The 26,621-nt window shown below is 43.9% G+C and overlaps 1 protein-coding gene across 2 annotated transcripts in view; it reads left to right on the top strand.

Annotated features, from left to right (window-relative positions):
• Positions 1–26,621, top strand: part of SRRM4 (serine/arginine repetitive matrix 4) — a 255,499-nt gene that overhangs the window by 130,847 nt on the left and 98,031 nt on the right. Inside the window, exon 6 of one of the 2 annotated variants that reach the window (XM_073559466.1) lies at positions 10,418–10,468. The exons of the other annotated variant lie outside the window; for it this stretch is intronic. Coding sequence (XP_073415567.1) covers positions 10,418–10,468 — 51 coding nt within the window. The remainder of the gene's footprint in view (positions 1–10,417; positions 10,469–26,621) is intronic. 2 annotated transcript variants of the gene reach the window in all.

The following is a 26,621-nucleotide window of genomic DNA, read 5'->3' as shown; positions in this document are numbered from 1 at the left end:
GTAGGCCAGAACTTCATCTCTTGTGAGAGCCATCTTCAGTCGGGTGAAGGACCTCTCCAACTCCTCAGTCCATTCAAATGTGGAACTTTTCTGTTTGGCCTTCTTGGACTGCCCCACCAGAAGATTTTGCATAGGAGTGGCTATTTCTGTGAAGCCCTTGACGAACCTTTGGTAGTAGCCTACCAACCCAAGAAATTGGCGTACCTCATGGAGGTTGCTGGACTTCGGCCAGTCCCGGATGACTGTGACCTTGTCAGGATCTGGTGCCACACCTTCTGCGCTCACTACATGACCAAGGTACTGTACCTTGGGCTTCAGGAGGTGGCATTTGGAAGGCTTCACCTTCAGGCCAAAGTTGGACAAGGCTTCAAACACCTCAGCCAGGTGCTTCAGATGGTCTTCATAAGTCTTGGAGAAAACAATGACATCATCAAGGTACAACAGGACTGTCTCAAAGTTCTTGTGTCCCAGGCAGCACTCCATCAGCCGTTGTAATGTTCCTGGGGCGGTGCAGAGCCCGAATGGCATATAGTTGAACTCACAGAGACCCATTGGGGTGGTAAATGCTGTTTTCTCCTTGTCTGCCTCTGCCACGGGAACCTGCCAATACCTACTAGTGAGATCCAAGGTGGAAAAATAGTTAGCAGTTTTAAGTACAGCTAATGACTCCTCAATTCTGGGTAATGGGTAGGCATCCTTATGTGTAATGCTGTTAATTTTTTTGTAATCAACACACATTCTCATGGTACCATCCTTTTTCTTTACAAAAACTATTGGAGCTGCCCAGGGGCTACAACTGTCTCTGATAACCCCTGCTTCCTTCATCTCTCTCAACATACCTTTGGCACATTGGTATTGTGTTGGGGGTATAGGCCGGTACCTTTCTTTTATGGGTGGATGATCTCCAGTGGGGATATGATGTTGAACCCCTTTTGCCTTCCCAAAATCTAGAGGGTGTTTGCTGAATACCCGCTCATACTCCTGGGTCACTCAGTAAACCCCATTCTTTTGGTATGAAGGGGTGGAGTCAGTTCCCAACTGCAGTTGCTGACACCACTCCTCCCGTTGCTTTACAGAGCCATTGTCCTCCACCTGGTCGGATGAGCCCAAGGGCTCTGCTGCCTGTATTGCATTATTACTGACAGTGAGCAGCTTAGCAACTGTGGCATACCGAGGTATTGTGGCCTCCTCCTCCCCACAATTCATTCAAAAGGCGTACAGGTACTCTCCCTTTACGGACATCAACTACCCCTCTGGCTGTCAGGACAGTGGGCCTGCTATCAGAGTACACTGGTTCTACCATTGCCTGGTAATCTTTTCCTCTGAGGCCTATGGCTGCCCGACACCAAATCAACATTTCACATCTGGGGGGTATTGCAATGGGGAAAGCATCACTCACTCGGATGCTGCCAATTTCTCCGCCAGAGAGTTCTACCTGCTGTCTTTGCATCAGGGCCTTGATCTCCTTCTGCAGGACTCGTTGTTCACTGGAACCAGCTGTCTCAGCCACCTGTTGCAACAAAACAATAACCTCAGCAAGACAATTTTCAATTACATTAGTACCAAGGGTCATCATTGGATTACATTCTCGTCGATCAATGTCTACAACTATCAGACCTTGAGATTTTAACTCTACTCGCCCCACTTTAATAGTAATCTCTTTACATTCTACTTGCAGCAAAAACTGACCATTGCTGGCAACTACTGTCAGTTCATCACTTGGGCCACGAGTAAGTTCAGAGTCAGCCCAATTCCGCTTGTAAAGGATATATGGCATAGTTGTCACCTTAGAGCCAGTGTCCAGCAAAGCGTTCATGGGATGCCATCAATCACCACTGGAAGGATCGGTCTCCCTCCAACATACTTGGCTCACCAGTTCCTTGGGCCTTGTGGTCCTGCTCCTGGGGGTTGGCCCTCTGCCCCAGGGGTTACTCGTTTAAAGGACAGAATCTTGCAAGATGGCCTGCCTTGTGGCAGCGACGACAGATGGGACATCCGTCCTGGTCATAGCGGTCGTTGTTCCTCCCTCGGAGTGGCGGGGTTCTCCTCTTCAGGAACCACGGAACATCCTCTGGACTGGAAGCAAGCTGGATCTTCTCCTTGGAGGACACCTGCAGGGACTGCACCGTTTTAGTAAGTTTTTATCAGTGTCCTGCCAGGCTTTTACTTCTCTCTGTGCTGCACCTGTTAGCTGCCCAATCAGAATGTTCACCTTCTGGCTTTCAGATAGAGGATACACAAACTGCACAGTCTCTCTTTAACTCCTGGACTTGAAGACGCAGCTTTTCTGTTGAATCTTTATCCAGAGTCTGTGCATCAGCCTCCACATGGATGGAAGGGAAAGATGTTGCTTCCTGGTGGTAGGTGATCGCTGGGCGTCTAGGGGGCGCTGGATGGCTGAGAGTTGGTTCCTGCAGTACCCGAATAGCCCTGTCCTTGAAATCAGCAAAGTCCAGGTCAGGGTTTTGTAGGGTTATGATGCGCAGCTGCGCTCTGTGGGTACTGGATAGGAGTCCTTCAATGAACTGCTCTTTTAACAGTTTGTCTTCCTCTTTCACACTGTCAGGATCAATTTGCTTGACGGCTCGCAGCGCCTCCTGCAGGTTAAGAGCATAGTCCCTTATACTGTCCTGCACTTTCTGTTTTCATCCAAAGAACCTCATCTTGATTTCAGCGGCAGTGCAGGTGTCAAAGGTGCTCCTTAGCTTAGCCAGGATCTTTTTAACAGTCCCTTTATCAATGTCCTGCCAGGCTTTTACTTCTCTCTGTGCTGCACCTGTTAGCTGCCCAATCAGGATGTTCACCTTCTGGCTTTCAGATAGAGGATACACCTCAAACAAACTGCACAGTCTCTCTTTAAATTCACTCAGGGTATGGGACTCACCCGAGTACTGCGGTAGCCAGGCCGCTCCCGGTATGTAGGGCATAGACAGCGGCATTATGGGGACCGCTGTGGTGGGTGCTACCGGAGCCGCAGCCGCGTTGGGCACTGCATCTTGCGGCGCTGAGGGGATGGCGGGGGCATCCACCGCTGCATCGGCGCTTGCCTCAGACATTCTCCTTCCCCCCAGTTAACGGGTGCCAGGCCCCGGGGTTGAGTGGCTTACCGGCTGTAGGCTTCAGCTCCTCCCCTTCTCGCGCGCTGTCCTCTCTTCCCGCGCAGCACTTCACTTCTTCGCGCTCTGCGGCAAGCTCCGCCCACGAAGGCCTGCCCCTTTTCTTCCCGCGCGCACCAATCAGCGGGATAATGGCGGCAATGGCGCCAATTTTGCACACAGTCTATAGCGCACAACAGTCTCTGGCACACAGGACCCGGGGATACCGGGCTCCGTAACCCTGTTCGTGATGCCAAAATGGGTCGCCCTCCCAGGGCTGTGGGGTACTCCGTACCAGGCCGGTCTCTCAGAGGGGATTGTCACAGCAGCGGTGACCCGGTCCGTGGCCCTGGGCGTCCATGTAAAAGGGGTTGAGTTGGGAATAAAGTTTATAAGTGATTTGTGACACCACCTGTGGTGTTTGGCAAGGGAGGTGTTAAGCTGACGCTGCAGACCTATCCTCTGGGACAGATGGTGTAGTGCAGCAATGATGTTGTAGCCCTCCACAGGTAGGGCTGTTGGTCCCAGGGCAGTGTAGCGGAATGTTTAGGAAGAGGGTGCAGTGTTTGGCACAGAGATGTAGCAGTGCTGAGGATGTTGCAGGAAGGAGGCAAGGACACAACAAGATGTAGTTTCTTTACCTTTACTTGGCAAACACAGTCCAGGGTCCTGGTTACAGATGGCACAGGAGCAGGCTAGCCTGGAAGCAACTCAGGGATCTCTCTATCAGATGGGTTGTGCAGTCTCCTTCCTAGCGCTGGCTTGAGGTACGTGCAGTACTTTGTTACACTGAAGTTCCTCCTTTTTATCTTCTCTTACAACTACCTCGTATGGCAGACATCTGTAGCCCTCTATCTCTCTTGGCTCACCCGTCACTGTAGTGCCTCCGAGTCTTAGGTGGGAATAGAGCATTTACAGCTTCCTATTCCTCTGGTTTCTGTTGCAGGACCTTCAGTATCCATACAACCGTGGAGACCAGGCTCCAGATCATGCGCTATCACTGGGAGGGAGCTCTCTATCCTCAGCTTCTCTCCACACGTCTCCACACGTTGCCCTCCTCACACTAACTCCTGATTTCCTGATTTCCCTTCCTGGCCCTCAGAGAGCACTCCTCCCCCAATCCTGGTTCAGAGCTCCCTCTGCTGGCCGGAGTGGGAACTGTGATGCATGACATGGTTAACTGCTAGAGAGACCCTTCATTGCCTCCAAGCCTGCCATCACCCTCCCTGGAGGAAAGCAATGCCACTGTGTCGACCATACTCCTGGGTGCACCACAACTACACTATAACATATGAACCTGTTCTGTTCCAGCTCTATATACATTGCTTGCATCCAGCCACCACAGAACTTCCAATAGCTGTCCAATGGGGTGCCAGGTGTCAGACTACCAATGATCTGATGTTGATGACCTATCATAAAGATAAGCCATCAATATCCTTTCAGTAGTGGAAAATCTCATTAAGACATTTGTGATCAACACTGTACACTGGTTAGTTAAAACTTATCTACATGTACAATTATGTTTAAAAAGTACGGTAGTTATCATCAGAAAATTACCTATTATTAAAATCATTTTTTTTTGCTAATTGCAATTTTTCTACACTTTTTCGCAATGTTTATTTTCATATCACAATCTGTATTAAAAAATAAAAAAATAGAAATTTTCACACCAACCAATGTTTTTTTTTTAGATTCATGCTTTTTGATGTTTCAGGAAATAGGTGAGCAGGGTCAGCTGTGACATAACTTATTGTTATTAATAGCTCATTTTTATCAGCTGTATATAGAGATGTTGCCTGTCCTTGTACTACTTCCTCTACTAAGAAGGATCCTTGGTGATAAATCTTCTTGAACGGATAGAGTATGAATTTAAAAAAACACTGTGAAAACTGCAAGATTACTAATTTTGTTTTTTAGTAGACATAATGATCTAAATAAAAAAAATTACCAAAAATGTTTTAAAAATACAGACATATAACACAAAAACCTGATTTAAACAATAGGTTATCTATAATAATAAATGCCCTAACCAGCTTCCGGTTGTAACAACTTCCGTCCAGTTGTAACCGGTGACGTCACCACACACACACGCACATGTTAACCCTCAACACACCACACCGCCTCAACACACACTCCTCTCACCTTTCACCTCCACTCATGTCCACTCACTCTTTCACTCCACATACGTTCCTTTCTCTCACTCCGTTTCTCATACTTACACCGTCATCGTCGCTGCCCCGACATCTTCCTCCGCCGCCGCGATCCAGGATCCAGACGTTCTCCAGGCCGCCGACATGTTCTTGCGGGACGCCATCTTGGATGTCGTGAAATCCCGCGAGATTCAAGATGGCGTCGCCGCAACAATATGTCGCTGGCCTGGACGACATCGGGATCCAAAAAGATGGCGTCGGCGAAATCTCGCGAGATTACGCAGATGCCATTTTGGATCCCGATGTCGCCCATGCCAGCGACATGTTGTTGCGGCGACGCCATCTTGAATATCGCGGGACTTCACGACATCCAAGATGGCGTCCCGCAAGAATATGTCGCTGGCGTGGGCGACATCGGGATCCAAAATGGCGTCGGCGTAATCTCGCGAGATTTCGGCGACGCCATCTTTTTGGATCCCGATGTCGTCCACGCCAGCGACATGTTGTTGCGGCGACGCTATCTTGAATATCGCGGGATTTCACGAAATCCAAGATGGCGTCCCGCAAGAACATGTCGGCGGCCTGGAGAACGTCTGGATCCTGGATCGCGGCGGTGGAGGAAGATGTCGGGGCAGCGACGATGACGGTGTGAGTATGAGAAATGGAGTGAGAGAAAGGAACGTATGTGGAGTGAAAGAGTGAGTGGACATGAGTGGAGGTGAAAGGTGAGAGGAGTGTGTGTTGAGGCGGTGTGGTGTGTTGAGGGTTAACATGGCAAGAGGTGTTAACGACGTCGGCGAAATCTCGTGAGATTTCGCCGACGCCATCTTGCATTCGTGAAATTGCGTCATTTACCTCACGCCGACTTGCTGTGCTGACGCTTGGCATTGCCTGTACCACCATGACTACTGCTGCCTTGGTCCTATGCCTGTTTACTGCCGGTGTCTAATTACTGGACCAATTTGCCTGTACCGCCATAACTACTGCTGCCTTGCTCCTCTGCCGGTGTCTAATTACAGGACCAATTTGCCTATACCGCCATAACTACTGCCTTTGTCCTCTGCCGGTGTCTAATTACAGGGCCAATTTGCCTATACTGCCATAACTACTGCTGCCTTGCTCCTCTGCCGGTGTCTAATTACAAGGCCAATTTGCCTCTACCGCCATAACTACTGCTGCCTTGCTCCTCTGCCGGTGTCTAATTACAGGGCTAATTTGCCTCTACCGCCATAACTACTGCTGCCTTGCTCCTCTGCCGGTGTCTAATTACAGGGCTAATTTGCCTCTACCGCCATAACTACTGCTGCCTTGCTCCTCTGCCGGTGTCTAATTACAGGGCCAATTTGCCTCTACCGCCATAACTACTGCTGCCTTGCTCCTCTGCCGGTGTCTAATTTACAGGGCCAATTTGCCTCTACCGCCATAACTACTGCTGCCTTGCTCCTCTGCCGGTGTCTAATTACAGGATCAATTTGCCTCTACCGCCATAACTACTGCTGCCTTGCTCCTCTGCCGGTGTCTCATTACAGGATCAATTTGCCTCTACCGCCATAACTACTGCTGCATTGCTCCTCTGCTGGTGTCTAACTACAGGGCCAATTTGCCAATACCGCCATAACTACTGCTGCCTTGCTCCTCTGCCGGTGTCTAATTACAGGGCCAATTTGCCTCTACCGCCATAAGTACTGCTGCCTTGCTCCTCTGACTGTTCACTGCCTGTGTCTAATTACAGGGCCAATTTGCCTCTACTGCCATAACTACTGCTGCCTTGCTCTTCTGCCGGTGTCTAATTACAGGGCCAATTTGCCTCTACCGCCATAACTACTGCTGCCTTGCTCCTCTGCCGGTGTCTAATTACAGGGCCAATTTGCCTCTACCACCATAACTACTGCTGCCTTGCTCCTCTGCCGGTGTCTAACTACAGGGCCAATTTGCCACTACCACTTCATAACTACTGCTGGGCAATTACAGGGTCAATTAGTATCTGTTTACTCTACAATACTCCAGGACGCCTTCTTCACTGCCAGATAACTGCCAAATAGACTCCTTTACCTGTGCCAACATGAGTCATAACAAAAAGTATGCCAATGCCAGTGAAAGGAAAGCAGCTTTAGCACTACGACAAAAACAACGCCGTGCTAATGAGACTCCTGAGGAAAAACACCATCGCCTTGAGAAGATTAAGGCTTATAAACGCCGTCGCCTCACACACGAATCCCCTAACTCTAAATCCATAAGATTGGCTGAAGAAGCCTCTGCACGCCGTCACCGCCGACAACAGACGGCCTCTTCCTCATCATTATTATTAGACTCACAACAGTATGCTTCCACATCAGCATGTGGAACAATTTACTGCTACACTTCATCCCATATGCCGTTCACTGACATAACTAATCAGCAATCTGTTTCTGCCCTATCAATACCACCATTCAATACCGATGCACAGTATGCCAATGCCAGTGAAAGGAAAGCAGCTTTAGCACTACGACAAAAACAACGCCGTGCTAATGAGACTCCTGAGGAAAAACAGCATCGACTTGACAAGATTAAGGCTTATAAACGCCGTCGTCTCACACACGAATCCCCTAACTCTAAATCTATTACATTGGCTGAAGAAGCCTCTACACGCCATCACCGCCAACAACAGATGGCTTCTTCCTCATCATCTATAATAATAAATGCCCTAACCAGCTTCCGGTTGTAACAACTTCCGTCCAGTTGTAACCGGTGACGTCACCACACACACATGCACGTTAACCCTCAACACACCACACCGCCTCAACACACACTCCTCTCACCTTTCACCTCCACTCACGTCCACTCACTCTTTCACTCCACATACGTTCCTTTCTCTCACTCCGTTTCTCATACTCACACCGTCATCGTCGCTGCCCCGACATCTTTCTCCGCCGCCGCGATCCTGGATCCAGACGTTCTCCAGGCCGCCGACATGTTCTTGCGGCGACGCCATCTTGGATTTCGTGAAATCCCGCGAGATTCAAGATGGCGTCGCCGCAAGAACATGTCGCTGGCGTGGATGACTCGGGATCCAAAAAGATGGCGTCGGCGAAATCTCGCGAGATTACGCCGACGCCATTTTGGATCCCGATGTCGTCCACGCCGGCGACATGTTCTTGCGGCGACGCCATTTTGGATCTGCGAAATCCCGCGATAGTCAAGATGGCGTCGCCGCAAGAACATGTCGCCGGCGAGGACGACGTCGGGATCCAAAATGGCGTCAGCGAAAACTCGCGAGATTTCGCCGACGCCATTTTGGATCCCGACGTCGTCCACGCCGGCGACATGTTCTTCCGGCGACGCTATCTTGACTATCGTGGGATTTCATGATACTCAAGATGGCATCGCCGCAAGAACAAGTCGCCGGCGTGGACAACGTCTGGATCCAGGATGGCGCCGGCGGAAGAAGATGTCGGGGATCGTGGAGCAGCGGCGATGACGGCGTGAGTATGAGAGACGGAGTGAGAGAAGGGGTCGTATGTGGAGTGAAAGAGTGAGTGGAGATGGTGAAAGGTGAGAGGAGTGTGTGTTGAGGAGTGTGTGTGTTGAGGGTTAACATGGCAAGAGGTGTGATGCTATCGCATCCTCCCGATCGGGCCATAATCTAGTTTTCTAATAATAGCTTACCTTTAAGTAGAGTAAGCTCCAGTACCCTACCTATACACATTTGATTAAAGTAATCCAGAATAGTTGCTAAAAGCAGGATTGGCTGACAATCCTGACTCTCCATTGGAAGATACAGGAAAGACGTATATCTTTGTACCGTGTTAGCCAGTAGATAGAAAAATATTCAGAATTGAGAGTCCTCAGTGGTTGATACCTTTTAATGGCTAACTGAAAAGATGGTAACACATTGTGATTCTTCAGATGTTGTATTAGTCTTTCCCTGATGAAGAGACCTGAGTAGTCTCGAAAGCTTGCAATTTGTTACCATCTTTTCAGTTAGCCATTATAAGATATCAACCACTGAGGACTCTCAATTCTGAATATCTTTCATTGGAAGATAATGTTTGAGGAGATAAGGGTTGTTCAGTTTGAATATAGATATCTGGACATTTACGGTAGTTCTCTGAGAGAATAATTGTCCCCAGAGATGTCTTGAAGGGATTTTCTTTATTCTCCCCATTGAAAACTCATGACAATTGAGCCATGCCAAACATTCAAGTGTATGAGAGAGTCAGGAGAGATAAGTCTAGCTGAAAGAAACTTGTGTATGAAAAACCAGAAGCTGGTTTCTAATTTATCTGTTTCCTACCTTACAACCCCTATATTTTAAAATTCTGTACTGTTTGCCTAAGCAAAAAAATGTTTGGAAAATTCCTGGCCGAACATATTGTGATTTTTTTCTATATGACAAAGTATTGTTAGTTTTCAGTTTTGTCCTCATGAAGTGAGGTGATGTAAGGTTGCCTTCACATTTTGTCCAGAAGATCTGTTCTCCTGCATTTCTATTCCCAAAATCAAAATGTAGTCTGATAAAAAGGTTCACAATTATTAATTCATTTGTGCTAAAATAACCCATTTTTAAATATTCCCCATTTTGCACATGTCATCTCCAATTGATGACCTTCTCTATTTACCCTAAAGTTGCCATTGGAAACTTTTTGCTGTAGCTTCAATTCTCCTAGTTAATCATGGTACATATGTGTTTTATACTCTGCCGGCCAGTGGATGCGGCCTCACTCCTATATAAGTGTATGAAGTGAGCCCACACCCACTAGACGGACCCTGGCCGGGAGTATGTATAACATATACATAACCTCCAGTCCCGACTCATAAGTCTGCAGTCACACAGAGTTACTACTGATATTGATTTGGACCGGACAACCCCTTAAATGGGTTTGAAGTTTACCTGTAATATATAACAACTTTGACTGTGCTCACTTAAGCTCTGCTTCTCTTGCAATAGGGCATGACTTAGCAATTTATTGTCTTTTGTGGACAGACATCAGCAACAGGCAACTTATTGACTTGGATCAGACAACCCCTTTAACCTATTTTGAATATAGCCTGGATAAATTGTGATATGTGTGTCTGCCTGAAAGATAGGATAAAAATTCTGACTCTAGACTCTTCATCTTTTAAGTAATCAGGATGTTATACATTGGTTTTATGTCTCACACACTGTAGTTAATAAAATGCTCCTTTTCCTAGTTCATCCAGTCCAAAAAGTAAAAGAAAGCAAGACAGGAAACACCGAAAGCAGTGAGTATTTACTTTCTCTTGTAGACCTATATCTGCTCCCAATCTATACTACAATTTTTTTTTAATATTTTTATGTTTTCACTGAAATGAGGCAGTCCTACAGTCCAAATCAGTAGAAATAGAGTTACATTTTCAAAATAAATAAAAATTGCTGATGAGCGAATCTGCCACAAATCTTGACTTTGCAAAGGAAAATTGATTTGTATAAAAGTTGCAAAATAGGGTCAAATGAGACAGTAGTGTATAATAAGATATCCTCCTTTTTCACCTCTCGTTTCCTAAAACTCAACGTAGACAAAACTGAACTCATTATCTTTCCTCCATCTTGCGTATCTTCCCTACCCGATCTATATATTATGGTAAACAGCATCACGCTCTCTCCCGCACCTGAAATCCGCTGCCTCGGAGTAACTCTCGACTCTGCCCTGTCCTTCAAACCACACGTCCAATCTCTTGCCACCTCCTGTCGCCTCCAACTCAAAAATATTTCCATAATCCGTCCCTTCCTCAGTCCTCAATCTTCTAAAACTCTTGTACATGCCCTCATCATCTCCCGCCTTGACTATTGCAACACTCTCCTCTGTGGCCTCCCTGCTAACTCTCTTGCACCACTCCAGTCTGTCCTCAATTCTGCTGCCCGACTAATCCACCTCTCTCCTCGCTACTCCCCTGTCACCCCCTCTGCAAATCCCTCCATTGGCTCCCAATTCCCCAAGGAATCCAGTTCAAACTACTAACATTGACCTACAAAGCCATCCACAACCTTTCCCCTCCCTATATCTCTGAACTAATATGCCAATATCTTCCCTCACGTAATCTTCGATCCTCCCAAGACCTCCTACTCTCCTCCACACTTATTCGTTCCTCACACAACCACCTCCAAGATTTCTCCCGAATATCCCCTATCCTCTGGAATGCCATGCCTCAACACGTCCGATTATCCACCACCCTCGGATCCTTCAAACGGAACCTGAAAACCCATCTTTTCATGAAAGCTTACAGCCTGCAATGACCATTCTGCTGCCTCACCACCGCCTGAGCTGCCGCCTCATCACCACCAGAGCTGCTGCACCCCGACCTTCTGTCTCTTCCCCACTATCCCATAGAATGTAAGTCCGCAAGGGCAGGGTCATTTCCCCTCTGTACCAGTCTGTCATCGTAAATTTGTTTACTGTGAACGATATCTATAACTTTGTATGTAACCCCCCTTCTCATGTACAGCACCATGGAATTAATGGCGCTATATAAATAAATAATAATAATAAGAAGAAGAAGAACATAATAAGAGCATGATGAGGAACATTCGATTAATCAAATGTCTTAACAAATTTCAAGACCTCGGAAGCATAATAAACATGGGTTTAAAAAAATTACTTACCTTGCTGTTTGCATGTATTGCTACTGCAGTACCACCGCCGACACTTCAAGTGTCTTTTTTGGCCAAGTAGGCCTCAGAAGTCACATCTGATCTCTTCATGTCGCAACGTGCATCACCCGAACGTGCTGTCTAGGCTTTATTTGTCATGCATTCTGAGGATTGAGGCCTACTTGGCACTGGGAGCCCCAGTTCCGAGTGAAGATGTCAGAAGAGCTGAAGAGGACGTGTAAAGCATCGGACAGCAAGCTGAAGTGGTGAGAGAGATCAATAGCAAGGTGAGTATTTTTTGTTCACGGCCGAATATAATTCAGCAAAATTGTGGCAGGTTGACCACCATTTTGATTAATCAGCATGAAACAAATCACTAAAAATTTGATTTCAGATTCATCTCTTCTAAACACTACAATCACAGATTTTGGTGTATAAAAATTGTACCATGTGGTGGGCTGAATTTTTTAAATCTTAATTGAGAAACTTTGTGTTGTATACTTTTCCTATGGTTATGCATCTACATTATGTTGTGATAAGTTTTCAGGCAGATTTAATTACATTTTAGAAAATGTAAGAGCTGCAGTAAAACCTTTTTGAGATAATCCACTGAAAACTACATTGAAAACCAGTCTTTTATAAGGGTGGCCCTCTAAAGGAAAATAACTTTTGTATATAGGAAAAAAAAACTTTCAACATGCAGTTTATGATGTTCGAACATGCGTGTGCTGCGACGCATGAGGGCATGGGTTGCCAGATGGCTCCTAGGTCCTTCACAGCACATTAATCAGCATGGCCAACACCTTCTAAGTGAACCGCAAGCATAATAGAGAGAGAAGCCACATGGTTTTGGCCTTTATTCCCTTTGGGTCACTCCCCCCTTCCCTCTGGGCTGAACCTAAATCCCCTCCTGTTGCCACTAACAGCTAAAAACTTCAAAACTGAAGATGAGTCATAACTTATGGACGGTCCTAGGAAGGAGGTTTTAGCACCATAGGATCTGGCAAGGCCCCTGCTGCATGTTGAAAACTAAACACAGCTTTGCTACCTGGCTTCGCCTGGAAGGCGTTCTTTGCGGTCCGGAGATCAAGAAAATATCACCAGTGTGTGACCAGAACATATGATATGTCCATATTCTTCTTATGAAATCATAGCTGACTCAACAAAGCAGTTAGACCACATGGTATCTATTTTGCAACCAAGTTTTTTATTCTGATTTTAGCTGGCTCAATGTGTGAAATATGTCACTCACAACCTTTGGAGGCTTGACCCCCCCCTTCTGAGCTAGATGTCCTGTTGCAGCTGTACATGGGAAAGTGGTTTTATAATCCAGGGCCAAATAAGATAAAAATGATTGACATGAATTTATATCTCCAATATTCTTCATAACCACGGTGCAGCTTTTGTCATATCAATTGATGCCTATGTAGAGTTCAGCATAAGTTTGTCATCTCGTCTATTGCCCTCTCTATAGGCAATGACCGAGATAGCAAAGCTCACTTCATTATACTGAGAGCTTTGTGACCTCTGCTGTGCTCACCATAGGAGACATCCATGTGCTCTGTTGTGCTGTACACAGAGATCGAGATGAAAAAACTCACTTCATTGTATGGAATGTTTGGTTATCCTGATTACTACTCTGCACAGCAGTAAATAACAAATTTATCTTGATTGCTGTGCTCTGCATAAAAATTCATATAAATGTAAATGTATGGGATATATTACCTCCTGTCAGTGTATCACCGAAGGTCAGGTAGAGCGGTTACATCTCCCGATGTGACTGTTCTACATGTGAGATTGTCGTGGGACACTCGGTAAATGGACTACGTCGGACAGGGAGTATTATATGTTGATTTATTATTATTTATTAGGAGACAAGGGAGTCAGGGATTAGGCGTTCAGTGAGTATGATTTAATTAAGGTTATTAAAGGAGTCTGTATGATTATTTCAAATAAAGCAGCACTATATCCTGGCTGTGTCTTTATTTACCATATAACTATAGGATTAGTAATGGATAGATGACTTATGGACGCTTCTCCATTACTAATCTGTGGGCTTGATGTCACCAGACAATAGATAAGTGATATCAACTTCGCCAATATTACCCCTCTTGCCACCACTACAGGGCAAGTGGGAAGAATGAGGCTAAGTGCGAGAATAGACACATCTATAAGATGCGCCATTTCTGGGGTGGCTGAGAGCTGATGTTTTTAGTCTGTGGTGGTGCCAATATCCATGGCCCCTTCCCAGGCTATTAATATCAGCCAGCAGCTGTCTGCCCAGCCTTTGCTGGTTTGATTTTATAGGGGGACCCGATGTCAATTTTTTTCTGGGTTTCCCCTGTAAAATAGCCAGTAAAGGCTAAGCAAACATCTGTGAGCTGATATTAATAGCCTGGGAACCTTTGTGGCTATTGGCTCCTTCCCAGAATATTAACATCAGCCCTCAGCTGTCGGCTTTCCCTCTGCTGGATATGAAAATTACGTGGGAGCCCACGCAATTTTTTTATATTTTTTAAAACATAAACATATTGCATTTCATGCAGATTTTGTGTGTGTGTCTTTATTTAACTCTTTATGTACCATTTTATTAATGAGGGTATCTGGCTGACAATTGTTCATATATAAACAATATAGTGTTTGTGTGTATATATATACAGTCATATGTAAAAGTTTGGGCACCCCTATTAATGTTAACCTTTTTTCTTTATAACAATTTTGGTTTTTGCAACAGGTATTTCAGTTTCATATATCTAATAACTGATGGACTCAGTTATATTTCTGGATTCAAATTAGGTTTATTGTACTAACAGAAAATGTGCAATCTGCATTTAAACAAAATTTGACCGGTGCAAAAGTATGGGCACCCTTATCATTTTCTTGATTTGAACACTCCTAACTACTTTTTACTGACTTCCTGAAGCACTAAATTGGTTTTGTAACCTCATTGATCTTTGAACTTCATAGCCAGGTGTATCAAATCATGAGAAAAGGTATTTAAAGTGGCCACTTGCAAGTAGTTCTCCTATTTGATTCTCCTATGAAGAGTGGCATCATGGGCTCCTCAAAACAACTCTCAAATGATCTGAAAACAAAGATTATTCAACATAGCTTTTCAGGGGAAGGATACAAAAAGTTGTCTCAGAGATTTAACCAGTCAGTTTCCACTGTGAGGAACATAGTAAGGAAATGGAAGAACACAGGTACAGTTCTTGTTAAGCCCAGAAGTGGCAGGCCAAGAAAAATATCAGAAAGGCAGAGAAGAAGAATGGTGAGAACAGTCAAGGACAATCCACAGACCACCTCCAAAGACCTGCAGCATCATCTTGCTGCAGATGGTGTCACTGTGCATCGGTCAACAATACAGCGCATGCATAACGCCTTTTTGTATGACCAAACAACTCAATCTTTGTTTCATCAGTTCACAGGACCTTCTTCCAAAATGTATCTGGCTTGTCCAAATGTGCTTTTGCATACCTCAGGTGACACTGTTTGTGGCGTGCTTGCAGAAATGGCTTCTTTCGCATCACTCTCCCATACAGCTTCTCCTTGTGCAAAGTGCGCTGTATTGTTGACTGATGCACAGTGACACCATCTGCAGCAAGATGATGCTGCAGGTCTTTGGAGGTGGTCTGTGGATTGTCCTTGACTGTTCTCACCATTCTTCTTCTCTGCCTTTCTGATATTTTTCTTGGCCTGCCACTTCTGGGCTTAACAAGAACTGTACCTGTGTTCTTCCATTTCCTTACTATGTTCCTCACAGTGGAAACTGACAGGTTAAATCTCTGAGACAACTTTTTGTATCCTTCCCCTGAAAAGCTATGTTGAATAATCTTTGTTTTCAGATCATTTGAGAGTTGTTTTGAGGAGCCCATGATGCCACTCTTCATAGGAGAATCAAATAGGAGAACTACTTGCAAGTGGCCACTTTAAATACCTTTTCTCATGATTTGATACACCTGGCTATGAAGTTCAAAGATCAATGAGGTTACAAAACCAATTTAGTGCTTCAGGAAGTCAGTAAAAAGTAGTTAGGAGTGTTCAAATCAAGAAAATGATAAGGGTGCCCATACTTTTGCACCGGTCAAATTTTGTTTAAATGCAGATTGCACATTTTCTGTTAGTACAATAAACCTCATTTGAATCCAGAAATATAACTGAGTCCATCAGTTATTAGATATATGAAACTGAAATACCTGTTGCAAAAACCAAAATTGTTATAAAGAAAAAAGATTAAAATTAATAGGGGTGCCCAAACTTTTACATATGACTGTATATATATATATATATATATATATATATATATATATATATAGCTCTGGCAAAAATTAAGAGACCACTGCAAAATTTTCAGTTTGTCTGATTTTTCTCTTTATAGGTATATTTGAGTAAAATGCAAACTGTTGTTTTATTCTATAAACATGTCAATTTCCAAGCACTAAGTTTTTTATTTATTTTTAGAAAATTTTCAGAAAATGAGAAAAGTTAAAAATAACAAAAAAAATGCAGTGCTTGCAGACCTAAAATAATGCTAAGAAAACAAGTTCATAATCATTTAGAAATAGCAATACTAATGTTTTAACACAGGAAGAGTTCAGAAATCAATATTTTGTGGATATTTTGTGGAATAACCATGATTTTTAATCACAGCTTTCATGTGTCTTGGCATGCTTTCCACCAGTCTTTCACACTGCTTTTGGGTGACCTTATGCCACTCCTGGTACAAAAATTTAAGCAGTGCTTTGTTTGATGGTTTGTGACTATCCATCTTCCTCTTGATTACATTCCAGGGGTTCTCAATGGGAGTCAGGTCTGGAGATTGGGCTGGCCATGACAGGGATTTGATGTGATGGTCCTTCATCCACACATTGATTGACCTAGCTGTGCGGCATGGTGCATTATCCTGCTGGAAAAAACAGTCCTCAGAGTTGGGTTACATTGCCTGAGCAGAAGAAGTCAACTGTTTTTCCAGGATACCTTGTACGCCTGTCTAGGTCTCCGTCTAACCATTAAACGACCAGGTCTTGGGCAAAGCTGAAAATTAGACTCATCAGAGAAGATTCCCTTACTCCAGTCCTCTATGGTCCAATCCTTATGGTCTTTGGCAAACTTCAGCCTGGCTCTTCTTTGCTTCTCATTGATGAAAGGATTTTTTCTAGCTTTACATGATTTGAGTCCTGCCTCTAGGAGCCTGTTACGAATTGTTTTTACCGTGCACTTCACCCCAACTGCCATTTGCCACTCCTTTTGTAGGTCATCCTGCAGTTGCTGAGTGACATTCGAATAAGATGACAGTCATTCTGGTCAGTGGAGAGATGTTTTCGCCCTGTGTCGGTCTGTAGCTTTGTTGTCCCCAATCTCTGCTGCTTGACCTTGTTGTAATGGACTGCCAATCTTAGAAATGTTAAGGATGGAGGCAACATGATGCTCACGGCATCCCTCTGCTAGTAAAGCAAGAATTGAGCCCTTCTTTTCCTCACTCAAGACTTTTATTTTCAATTCCTTTGGCATGGTTAAAAGTTATTTTTTCATTCCTATTACTTTTGGGATATTACTAGCACTTGTTTTGCCATCCAGCTGGTCCTCTTGCAAGAGGATTGTGAACACCACAGCAGGGTCTTTTATACTTTCCTTCGCTAAATAAGTTTTGGTTCAGGTGATCATCTAATCAGAAGTACATTAAGTAGAATGAGTGGTACTCTGGTTGGAATTCAACTGACACTGGAATGGAATGGCTGTCAGACATGTAGAGAAGCTGATTTTTATAAAACTGTGCAGTGGTCTCTTAATTTTTGGCAGAGCTGTATAATATTCACTTATATTTGTTTTGCATGTGTAAACATTATACTTGAACATGGTATGTAATGATATTATGGTCTTCAATGGAGATCGAAAAATAAGAGTTTGAACAAGGAAATTACATCATAATTTTTTTTAAAAATAATATATCTTTATTTAGCCTACAAATCCGCATGAAAAACCGCATAAAATCTGCATCAAAAATGCATCAAAACCGCATTGGAATTTCAACTGCATTTTCTGCCAAGAGAGGCAGAAACCATGCAGAAATTTCCACAAGTAAATCCGCAATGTGCGCACATAGCCTTAGCGAACTTAATGACACCAGTTTGCTGTTAAAAATAGTTACCTACAGGCCAGCTTTTAAAACTGTGGGTTGTCCATCACATGGATCACATATAAGGGTATGTTCCCACATTCAGTAAGCGCTGTGGGTTGGACGCTGCATACATCACCCACGGCTTCCCTGTGTAAACGGACATGCGGCGCGCCTTTCCAGATTGTAGCATGTCTATTTATCTTGCGGAGATGCTCAGTCTCCACAAGATAAATATCACCATCCAATGTATAGGATGTGGTGATTACTCACAGTTAAATGTACACATGCGTAATTACCTGCCTTCAAAAGCCGGCAGCACTTTGGATGGAGCGGACATGTGCTGCGTTCAAAGTACTGCCTGTTACTGACCGTGGGAACATACCCTTAGGGTATGTGCACACGTTTCGGATTCTCCCGTGGATTTTTCTGCACAAAATCCGCATCTCTTGGCAGAGAACGCAGGTGCATTTTTTATGCATTTTTTTACGCGTTTTGCCACGGATTTCATGCGGTTTTTCAGTGTGGATTTGTATGCGTTTTTGTAAGCTAAATAATGATATGTTATTTAACAAAAAAAAGATTTGTGATGTCATTTCTGTACAATCTTCTCTTTTACATTTGTCCAACCCACACTCCATTACACACACAGATAGATGATATTAGATAGATAGATAGATTGATATTGGATAGGTAGATAGATAGATAGATAGATAGATAGATAGATAGATAGATAGATAGATAGATTGATAGATATAGATTGATATATGGATATATCTATCTATCCCATATCAATCTATCTATAGATACAGTATATCCACAGATAGTTCCATAGATATATCTATGGATATTTCCATAGATATATCCATAGATATATCTATAGATATTTCCATAGATATATCCATAGATAGTTCCATAGCTATATCTAGAGATATTTCCATAGATTTTTCCATAGATATATATATAGATATTTCCATATATCTATAGATATATCCATAGATATATCTATAGATATTTCCATAGACATTTTCATAGACATATCTATACATATATCAATAGATATTCCCATAGATATATCCATAGATAGTTCCATAGATACAGTATTTCCATAGACATATAGCCATATATTAAAAAAAAAAAACTGAAAAAAATGGCTTGGGCTCCCGTGCAATTTTCTGCACCAGAGGGGGAAATCCGACGGCTGGTGGCCAATAATTGTAGCCTGGGAAGGGGGTTATACCCATGACCCCTTCCCAGGCTATGAATTTCAGCCCGCAGCTGTCTGCATAGCCCTTACTGGCTATTAAAATAGGGGGACCCCCCAAAAAATGACGTGTGGTCCCCCTATATTTTAGGAAAGGCTATGCAGACAGCTGTGGCCTGATGTTCATAGCCTAGGAAGGGGCCATGGATATTGCCCCCCCCCCGGCTACAAACACCAGCCCGCAGCTGCCCCAGAAATGGCGCATCTGTAAGATGCGCCAATTCTGGCACTTAGCCCCTCTCTTCCCACTTCCGTGTAGCAGTGGGATATGGGGTAATGAGGGGTTAATGTCACCTTGCTATTGTAAATTGACATTAAGCCTGGTTAATAATGGAGAGGCGTCAATAAGACGCCTCTCCATTATTAATCTTTTGAAAGGGTTAAAAAAAAGCCACACACATAAGAATAAAGTATTTTAATGAAATAAAGCACAACACAGTTTTCATATTTTTATTGTACTCCCAGATCCAAGCGACGCCCTCAATCTCCTATAATAAAAAGTAAAAAAATAAACAAACTGTATACTCCCTGTCCGACACAGTCCAATTAATAATGAGTGTCCCACGACAATCTCCCCTATAGAACAGTGATATCAGGTGATGTCACTGCTCTATAGGGCCTCCCAGGGATGAACTGACAGGAGACAATTCCTCTTGCAGTCCATCACTGAGGTTACTTAAGTTCAGAGTCTCCCTTTAAAGCACTGCTGCATGAAAATTAGGGTTAGGGTTAGGGTTACGGGACCTCTTAACCGGCAGCGGAGGGATACACAGCGAAGGATTACCTCCGCCTGTCATTTCATCTCGGGAGCTCCTGGAGAGCGGTCACATCAGCTGATGTGGCTGCTTTCCACGGGATATCGTTGTGGGACACTCGTTATTAATTGGACTACAGCGGAAAGGTGAGTGTAGGTTGGTTTATTATTTTATTTTTATTACAGGTGATCAATGACTTCGGGAATTAGGTGATTGGTAAGTATGTTCTCTATGTTATGTGTTGTATGTTATATGTATGTTCTGTATGTTGTATGTTCTGTATGTATTTTTTTTACATTCAACACATTAGCCGGATGATGGGACTACTACTGTCCCGTCATTGGCTAATGTGACACTCACTGACAGGGTAGCAGGCATAGCCCGATGGGACTTGTAGTCCTATCGGACGATGTCTGCATACACATACACACACACATACACCACCGCAGACCCACCCGCACTGCCCGATGACCCCCGCACAGACCCACAAACCCCCCCACACACCCGATGACCCACGCACAGGCCCACAGACCCCCCACACACACCCGATGACCCTCACACAGGTCCGGCACACTCCCCCAAGACCCCCTAGAGTCCAGTCAACCCGCCACACAGGCCCGATGACCCCGCACAGCCCCGCAAACCCCCCCACACACAGACCTAGATCCATACATGCACACAGTCACCGTCCAAACACCATACACGCATACAGTCACCGCCCACACACCATACACGCACACAGTCACCACCCACACTCTGCCCACACTCTTCTCCCCTCCCGATCTGCAGCATTTCCTCCGCAGCCAAACCGCAGATCTTTTTTAGATCTGCGGTTTTGCTGTGGATCAATGCAAGTCAATAGGTCCAGAAATGCAGAACTACCATTCAAAAGTTTAGGGTCACTTAGAAATTTCCTTATTTTTGAAAGAAAAACACAGTTTTTTTCCAATGAAGCTAACATTATATGATTCATAAATACACTCTATACATTGTTAATGTGGTTAATGACTATTCTAGCTGCAAACATCTGGTTTGTAATGCGATATCTTCATAGGTGTATAGAGGCCCATTTCCAACAACCATCACTCCAGTGTTCTTATGGTACTTTGTGTTTGCTAACTGTGTAAGGAGGCTAATGGATGGTTAGAATACCCTTGAAAACCCTTGTGCAAGTATGTTAGCACAGCTGAAAACAGCTTGGCTGATTAGAGAAGCTATAAACCTGACCTTCCTTTGAGCTAGTTGAGAATTTGGAGCATTACATTTGTCGGTTCCATTAAACTCTCAAAATAGCCATAAAAAGTCGAAACTCGACAGTATATTCTTATTCTTAGAAATGAAGGCTATTCCATGCGAGAGATTGCCAAGAAACCAAAGATTTCCTACAACGGTGTGTACTACTCCCTTCAGAGAAGAGCACAAATAGGCTCTAACCAGAGTAGAAAGAGAAGTGGGAGGCCCCGCTGCACAACTGAGCAAAAGACAAGTACATTATAGTCTGCAGTTTGAGAATTCGATGCCTCACAGGTCCTCAACTGGAAGCTTCATTAAATAGTACACGCAAAATGCCATTGTCAACGTCTACAGTGAAGAGGCGACTCCGGGATGCTGGCCTTCAGGGCAGTATGGCAAAGAAAAAGCCATATCTGAGACTGGCTAATAAAAGGAAAAGATTAATATGGGCAAAAGAACACAGACATTGGACAGATGAAGATTGGAAAAAAGTGTTATGGACAGACAAATCCAAGTTTGAGGGTTTTGGATCACACAGAAGAACAGTTATGAGACACAGAACAACTGAAAAGATGCTGGAAGAGTGCCTAACACCATCTGACATGCATGTTGGAGGTAATGTGATGGTCTGGGGTTGCTTTGGTGCTGGTAAAATGGGAGATTTGTACAAGATAAAAGGGATTTTGAATAAGGAAGGCTATCACTCCATTTTGCAATGCCATGCTATACCCTGTGGACAGCGCTTGATTGGAGCCAATTTCATCCTACAACAGGACAATGACCCAAAGCACACCTCCAGATTATGCAGGAACTATTTAGGGAAGAAACAGACAGCTGGTATTATATCTGTAAAGGAGTGGCCAGCGCAGTCACCAGATCTCAACCCCATTGAGCTGTTGTGGGAGCAGCTTGACCGTATGGTATGCAAACAGTGCCCATCAAGCCAAACCAACTTGTGGGAGGGGCTTCTGGAAGCATGGGGTGAAATTTCTCCAGACTCCCTCAGCAAATTAACTGCTAGAATGTCAAAGGTCTGCAATGCTGTAATTGCTGCAAAGGGAACATTCTTTGACGAAAGCAAAGTTTGAAGGAGAAAATTATTATTTCAAATAAAAATCTTTTTTTTTCGAACCTTGTCAATGTCTGGACTAGATTTTAAATTCATTTGGCAACTCATTTGATTAATAAAAGTATGAGGTTTCATGGAAAGCACAAAATTGTCTGGGTGACCCCAAACTTTTGAACGGTAGTGTATATATATATAATGCCAAGCCCGAGATTTAGTAATGAACAGGTGTCAGCCAGATACCCTCATGAATAAAATGGTACATAAAGAGTTAAACAAAGACACACACTCGAAATCTGCATGAAAAGCAATATCTATTTATTTAAAAAAAAATAAAAAATAAAAAAATTGCATAGGCTCCCACATAATATTCATAAACAGCAGAGGGAAAGCCGATGGCTTAGGGCTCATGTTAATATTCTGGGAAGGAGACAATAGCCATAAAGGTTCCCAGGATATTAATATCAGCTCACAGATGTTTGCTTAGCCTTTAATGGCTATTTTACAGTGGAACCCCAGAAAAAAATTGACATGAGGTCCCCCTATAAAAGCAAACCAGCAAAGGCTAGGCAGACAGCTGCAGGCTGATATTAAAAGCCTGGAAAGGGGCCATGGATATTGACAGCCTCCCCCAGGCTAAAAACATCAGCTCTCAGCTGCCCCAGAAAAGGCGCATCCTATAGATGCGTCTATTCTGGCTCTTTGCCTTGTTCTTCCCACTTGCCCTGTAGTGGTGGCAAGTGGGGTAATATTTGTGAGGTTGATGTCTCCTTTGTAATGTCCAGTGACATCAAGCCCATGGATTAGTTATGGAGTAGCATCTATAAGACATCTATCCATTACTAATCCTATAGTTACATGGTAAATAAAGACACAGTCAGAATAAGGTCCTTTATTTGAAATAATGACACAGACTACTAATCTTAATTAAACCATACTTACTGAACGCCTAATCCCCGACTCCCTCATCTCCTGCAACAAAAATAAGATAATAAACCAACATATAATACTCCCTGTCTGAAGTAGCCCAATAACTGAGTGTCCCATGGCGATCTCACGTGTAGAACAGTCACATCGGGAGATGTTACTGCTGTACCCGGCCCCCGGCGATACACTGATCAGAGCTAATCGCTCTCGCAGTGTATCAGCTGATCAGCTCCGTGCTTCCACTTGCTGCACTGCTGCATGGGAAAGTTCTCACGGAAGTGCAGTGATACACTACAGGAGGGATTGCTAATATTCTGGGAAGGGTCCAATAGGCATGATGGTTCCCAGTGTATTAATAACAGCTCACAGCTTTTTGCTTAGACTTTACTGATTATTATAGGAGGGAGCAACCCCCAAAAATGACATTGGGTCCCTCTTTTATTTACTAACCAGCAAAGGCTAAACAGACTGCTGCGGTCTGATCTTACTAGGCTGGGATGGAACCATGGATATTGAAAAGTATGGAGAATAAGAACATCAGCCCTCAGCCGCCCCAGAAATGGCACTTGCATTAAATGCGCCAATTCTGACGCTTAGCCTCTGCTCTTTCCACTTGCCCATGCGTGGTGGCAAGTGCAGTAATAGTTGTAAGGTTGATGTCAGCTTTGTAATGTCAGCTGACATCAAACCCAGTGGTTAGTAATGGAGAGGTGTCTATCAGACATCCCCATTACTAACCTCATTGTCAAATTTAGTAAAGACACAGAAAACACATAAAGTCCTTTAATTGAAATAAACATTCCCCAACCCTCTTTTACCCATTTATTCACCAAAAAAATAAGAATAAAACAGCAAAGTTATACTCACCTTTCCGACGATAATCTATAATGCTCATTTTCCATGAAGATCCCCAACTCAGCTACATCCAGATGGTGAGGTGTGCAGTGACATCAGTGATGTGACCTCTCACCATGCTAGCCAGAACACACAGAGCTGACCTCGAGAACCACTGTCTGTGATCAGCGGTAACCTTAATGACATCACCGCCGGTCACAAGCATCCACATTCTCACACTCAGCTCAGTGTATTCCGGCTTGCGTGGAAAGCGGTTGCATCACTGATGTCACCACTCACCATACCATCCAGATCATCGTGGGACATAAGCATTAATGGATATCATCAAATTAAAACAACAGGCAGCAGTGGTAGAAGGAAAACAACATGGATGACGGCTGTTGTCTGCGATGTATTTCGTCTTCCCCTGCTACCTCTTGTTTTAATTTGATGCAGTAAAAAGAAGATCTTAAGGGATGGTGAGTGACACCCATTTCATTCTAGCTTATTCTACTAACTAGATTGCAAAAATGACATCAACCCTACAACTATTACCCGACTTGCCACAGCACCAGGGCAAGTGGAAAGAGCAGAGGCTAAGAACCTGAATTGACACATCTAATGCACTGTTTCTGGGGTGACTGGGAGCTGATGTTCTAAGTCTGGGAGGGGGGCAATATCCATGGCCCCGTCCTAGCCTAGTAATATCATCCCGCAGCTGTCTGTTTAGCCTTTTCTGGTCAGTAAGTTTAGGGGGGCCCCACAAACAGCTGTGGGCTGTTATTAATCCGCTAGGAACCTTTATGCCTATTGGCCCCTTCCCAGAATATTAACATCAGCCCCCAGCTGTCGTTCTTCCCTCAGCTGCAGAGGAAAGTAAAGGCGGACCCCATGCCGTTTTGTTTTTTAAATATATATATTTAATACACGATATACACACACAGTGGGTGCTGACTTCAACTCCCATCAGCGTCGCATAGATCACAGGGAGACCAGGTGACAATGATGAGAGCTGCATTCAGCATCCGGCACCTGGGAACAGCGCTAACTGTACTGCTTTTCCCAGGCATCAGTATGTGTCACACTTAAGTGGCACACGGACAGCACACAGATGCTACACGTATGTTTCACACGGATACACGGACATGGATAGCACCGGTACTGTTTTTTGCAGTACCGGTAATATCAGGACATGTGAAGATGGCCTAAAATTCAGTGTCAGAAGTATGCAAAAGAACTTCTAAAGAAGCCTGATTCATTTTGGAAACAAGCCCTGTGCACCGATGAGGTTAAAATAGAACTATTTGGTCACAATGATCAAAGGTGTGTGTGAAGAAAAAAGGGCACTTAATTTCAGTAAAAGAACATCTTGCCAACCATTAAGCATGGGGTTGGATCAGCTATACTTTGGGGTTGTGTTGCAGCCAGTGGCATGGGGGATATTTCACTTGTTGAGGGAAGAAAGGATTGAATGAAATTTCAACAAATTATGGATGCAAACATAAAACCATCTGTAAAAAAGCTGAAGTTTAAAAGAGGATAGCTTCTGAAAATGGATAATGATCCTAAATACATCAAAATCTACAATAGACTACGTCAAAAGGCAAAAGCTGAAGGTTTTACAATGGCCCTCACAGTCCCCTTATCCGAAAATCATTGAAAATCTGTGGCTAGACCTCAAAATAGCAGTGAATGCAAGACTACCCAGGAATCTCACAGAACTCAAACAATTTTTCAGAATGGATGAGAATCCCAGAAATAAAAATTGAAAGACTCTTGGTTGGCTACAAAAAGCATTTACAACCTGAGATACTTTCAAAAGGGAGTGCTACTACGTACTAACCTTGTAGGGATTCCCAAACTTTTGCACTGGCCCACATACAAGGGAAAAGTGTCATCTTTAACTTTAGACCTTTTAGACATCATTTCGTCTTCAACTTGCTTAACTGTTTACAATAACAGTGATTTTGACTAGAGGTGCCCACATTTTTACATGCCACTGTATAAAGGTATTCTCCCATGCGAGCATTGGTTGTAGATGAGAATAGATCCATACATACAAGCTAAAACAGAGCCTTTATGAAAGGGCTTGGAGGCTCTATGGCCTCTTCCTGAGAAAAGTAACACTCTTATGCAATGCCATGCAGGTGCAGTGGCATTATGCATGAGCCCTAAGAGTTCAACCTGCTGTTAATTTAATACAGCTTTTCTTAGTTAAGTAAGTACATTAATCGTAAAATGGCAATCTAATATATAAAGCTCAAGTGTGTGTATGTATGTATGTATGTGTGTTTGTCCGGGATTGGCATCCACACCGTTGCAGCTACAGCCACAAAATTTGGCACAGTCACACGTCTGGACCCCGAGAGCGTCCTAGGCTATGTTGTGACGCGAAATTTTAACCCCGCGCGTTCTAATTCACCAAACAATTTTGCCCCTATCTACATAATGGGGAAAAAGTGTGTGTGTATCAAGCCCCGCCCCTCATTATGATGTCATAATGGTTGACTATGGGATGGAGGATGTGTGATGGGTAGAGTTGAGCGACTTTTGCTTTTTTAGGGTCGAGTTTCGTTTCATGAAACCCGACTTT

This window comes from Dendrobates tinctorius, unplaced genomic scaffold, assembly GCF_039654945.1.
Source record: "Dendrobates tinctorius isolate UK_male_01 unplaced genomic scaffold, ASM3965494v1 ptg000003l, whole genome shotgun sequence".
In the NCBI taxonomy this organism is placed as follows: Eukaryota; Metazoa; Chordata; class Amphibia; order Anura; family Dendrobatidae; genus Dendrobates; species Dendrobates tinctorius.
The sequence above is the reverse complement of the archived record's forward strand: the minus strand, read 5'-3'. Positions and strand labels throughout refer to the sequence as shown.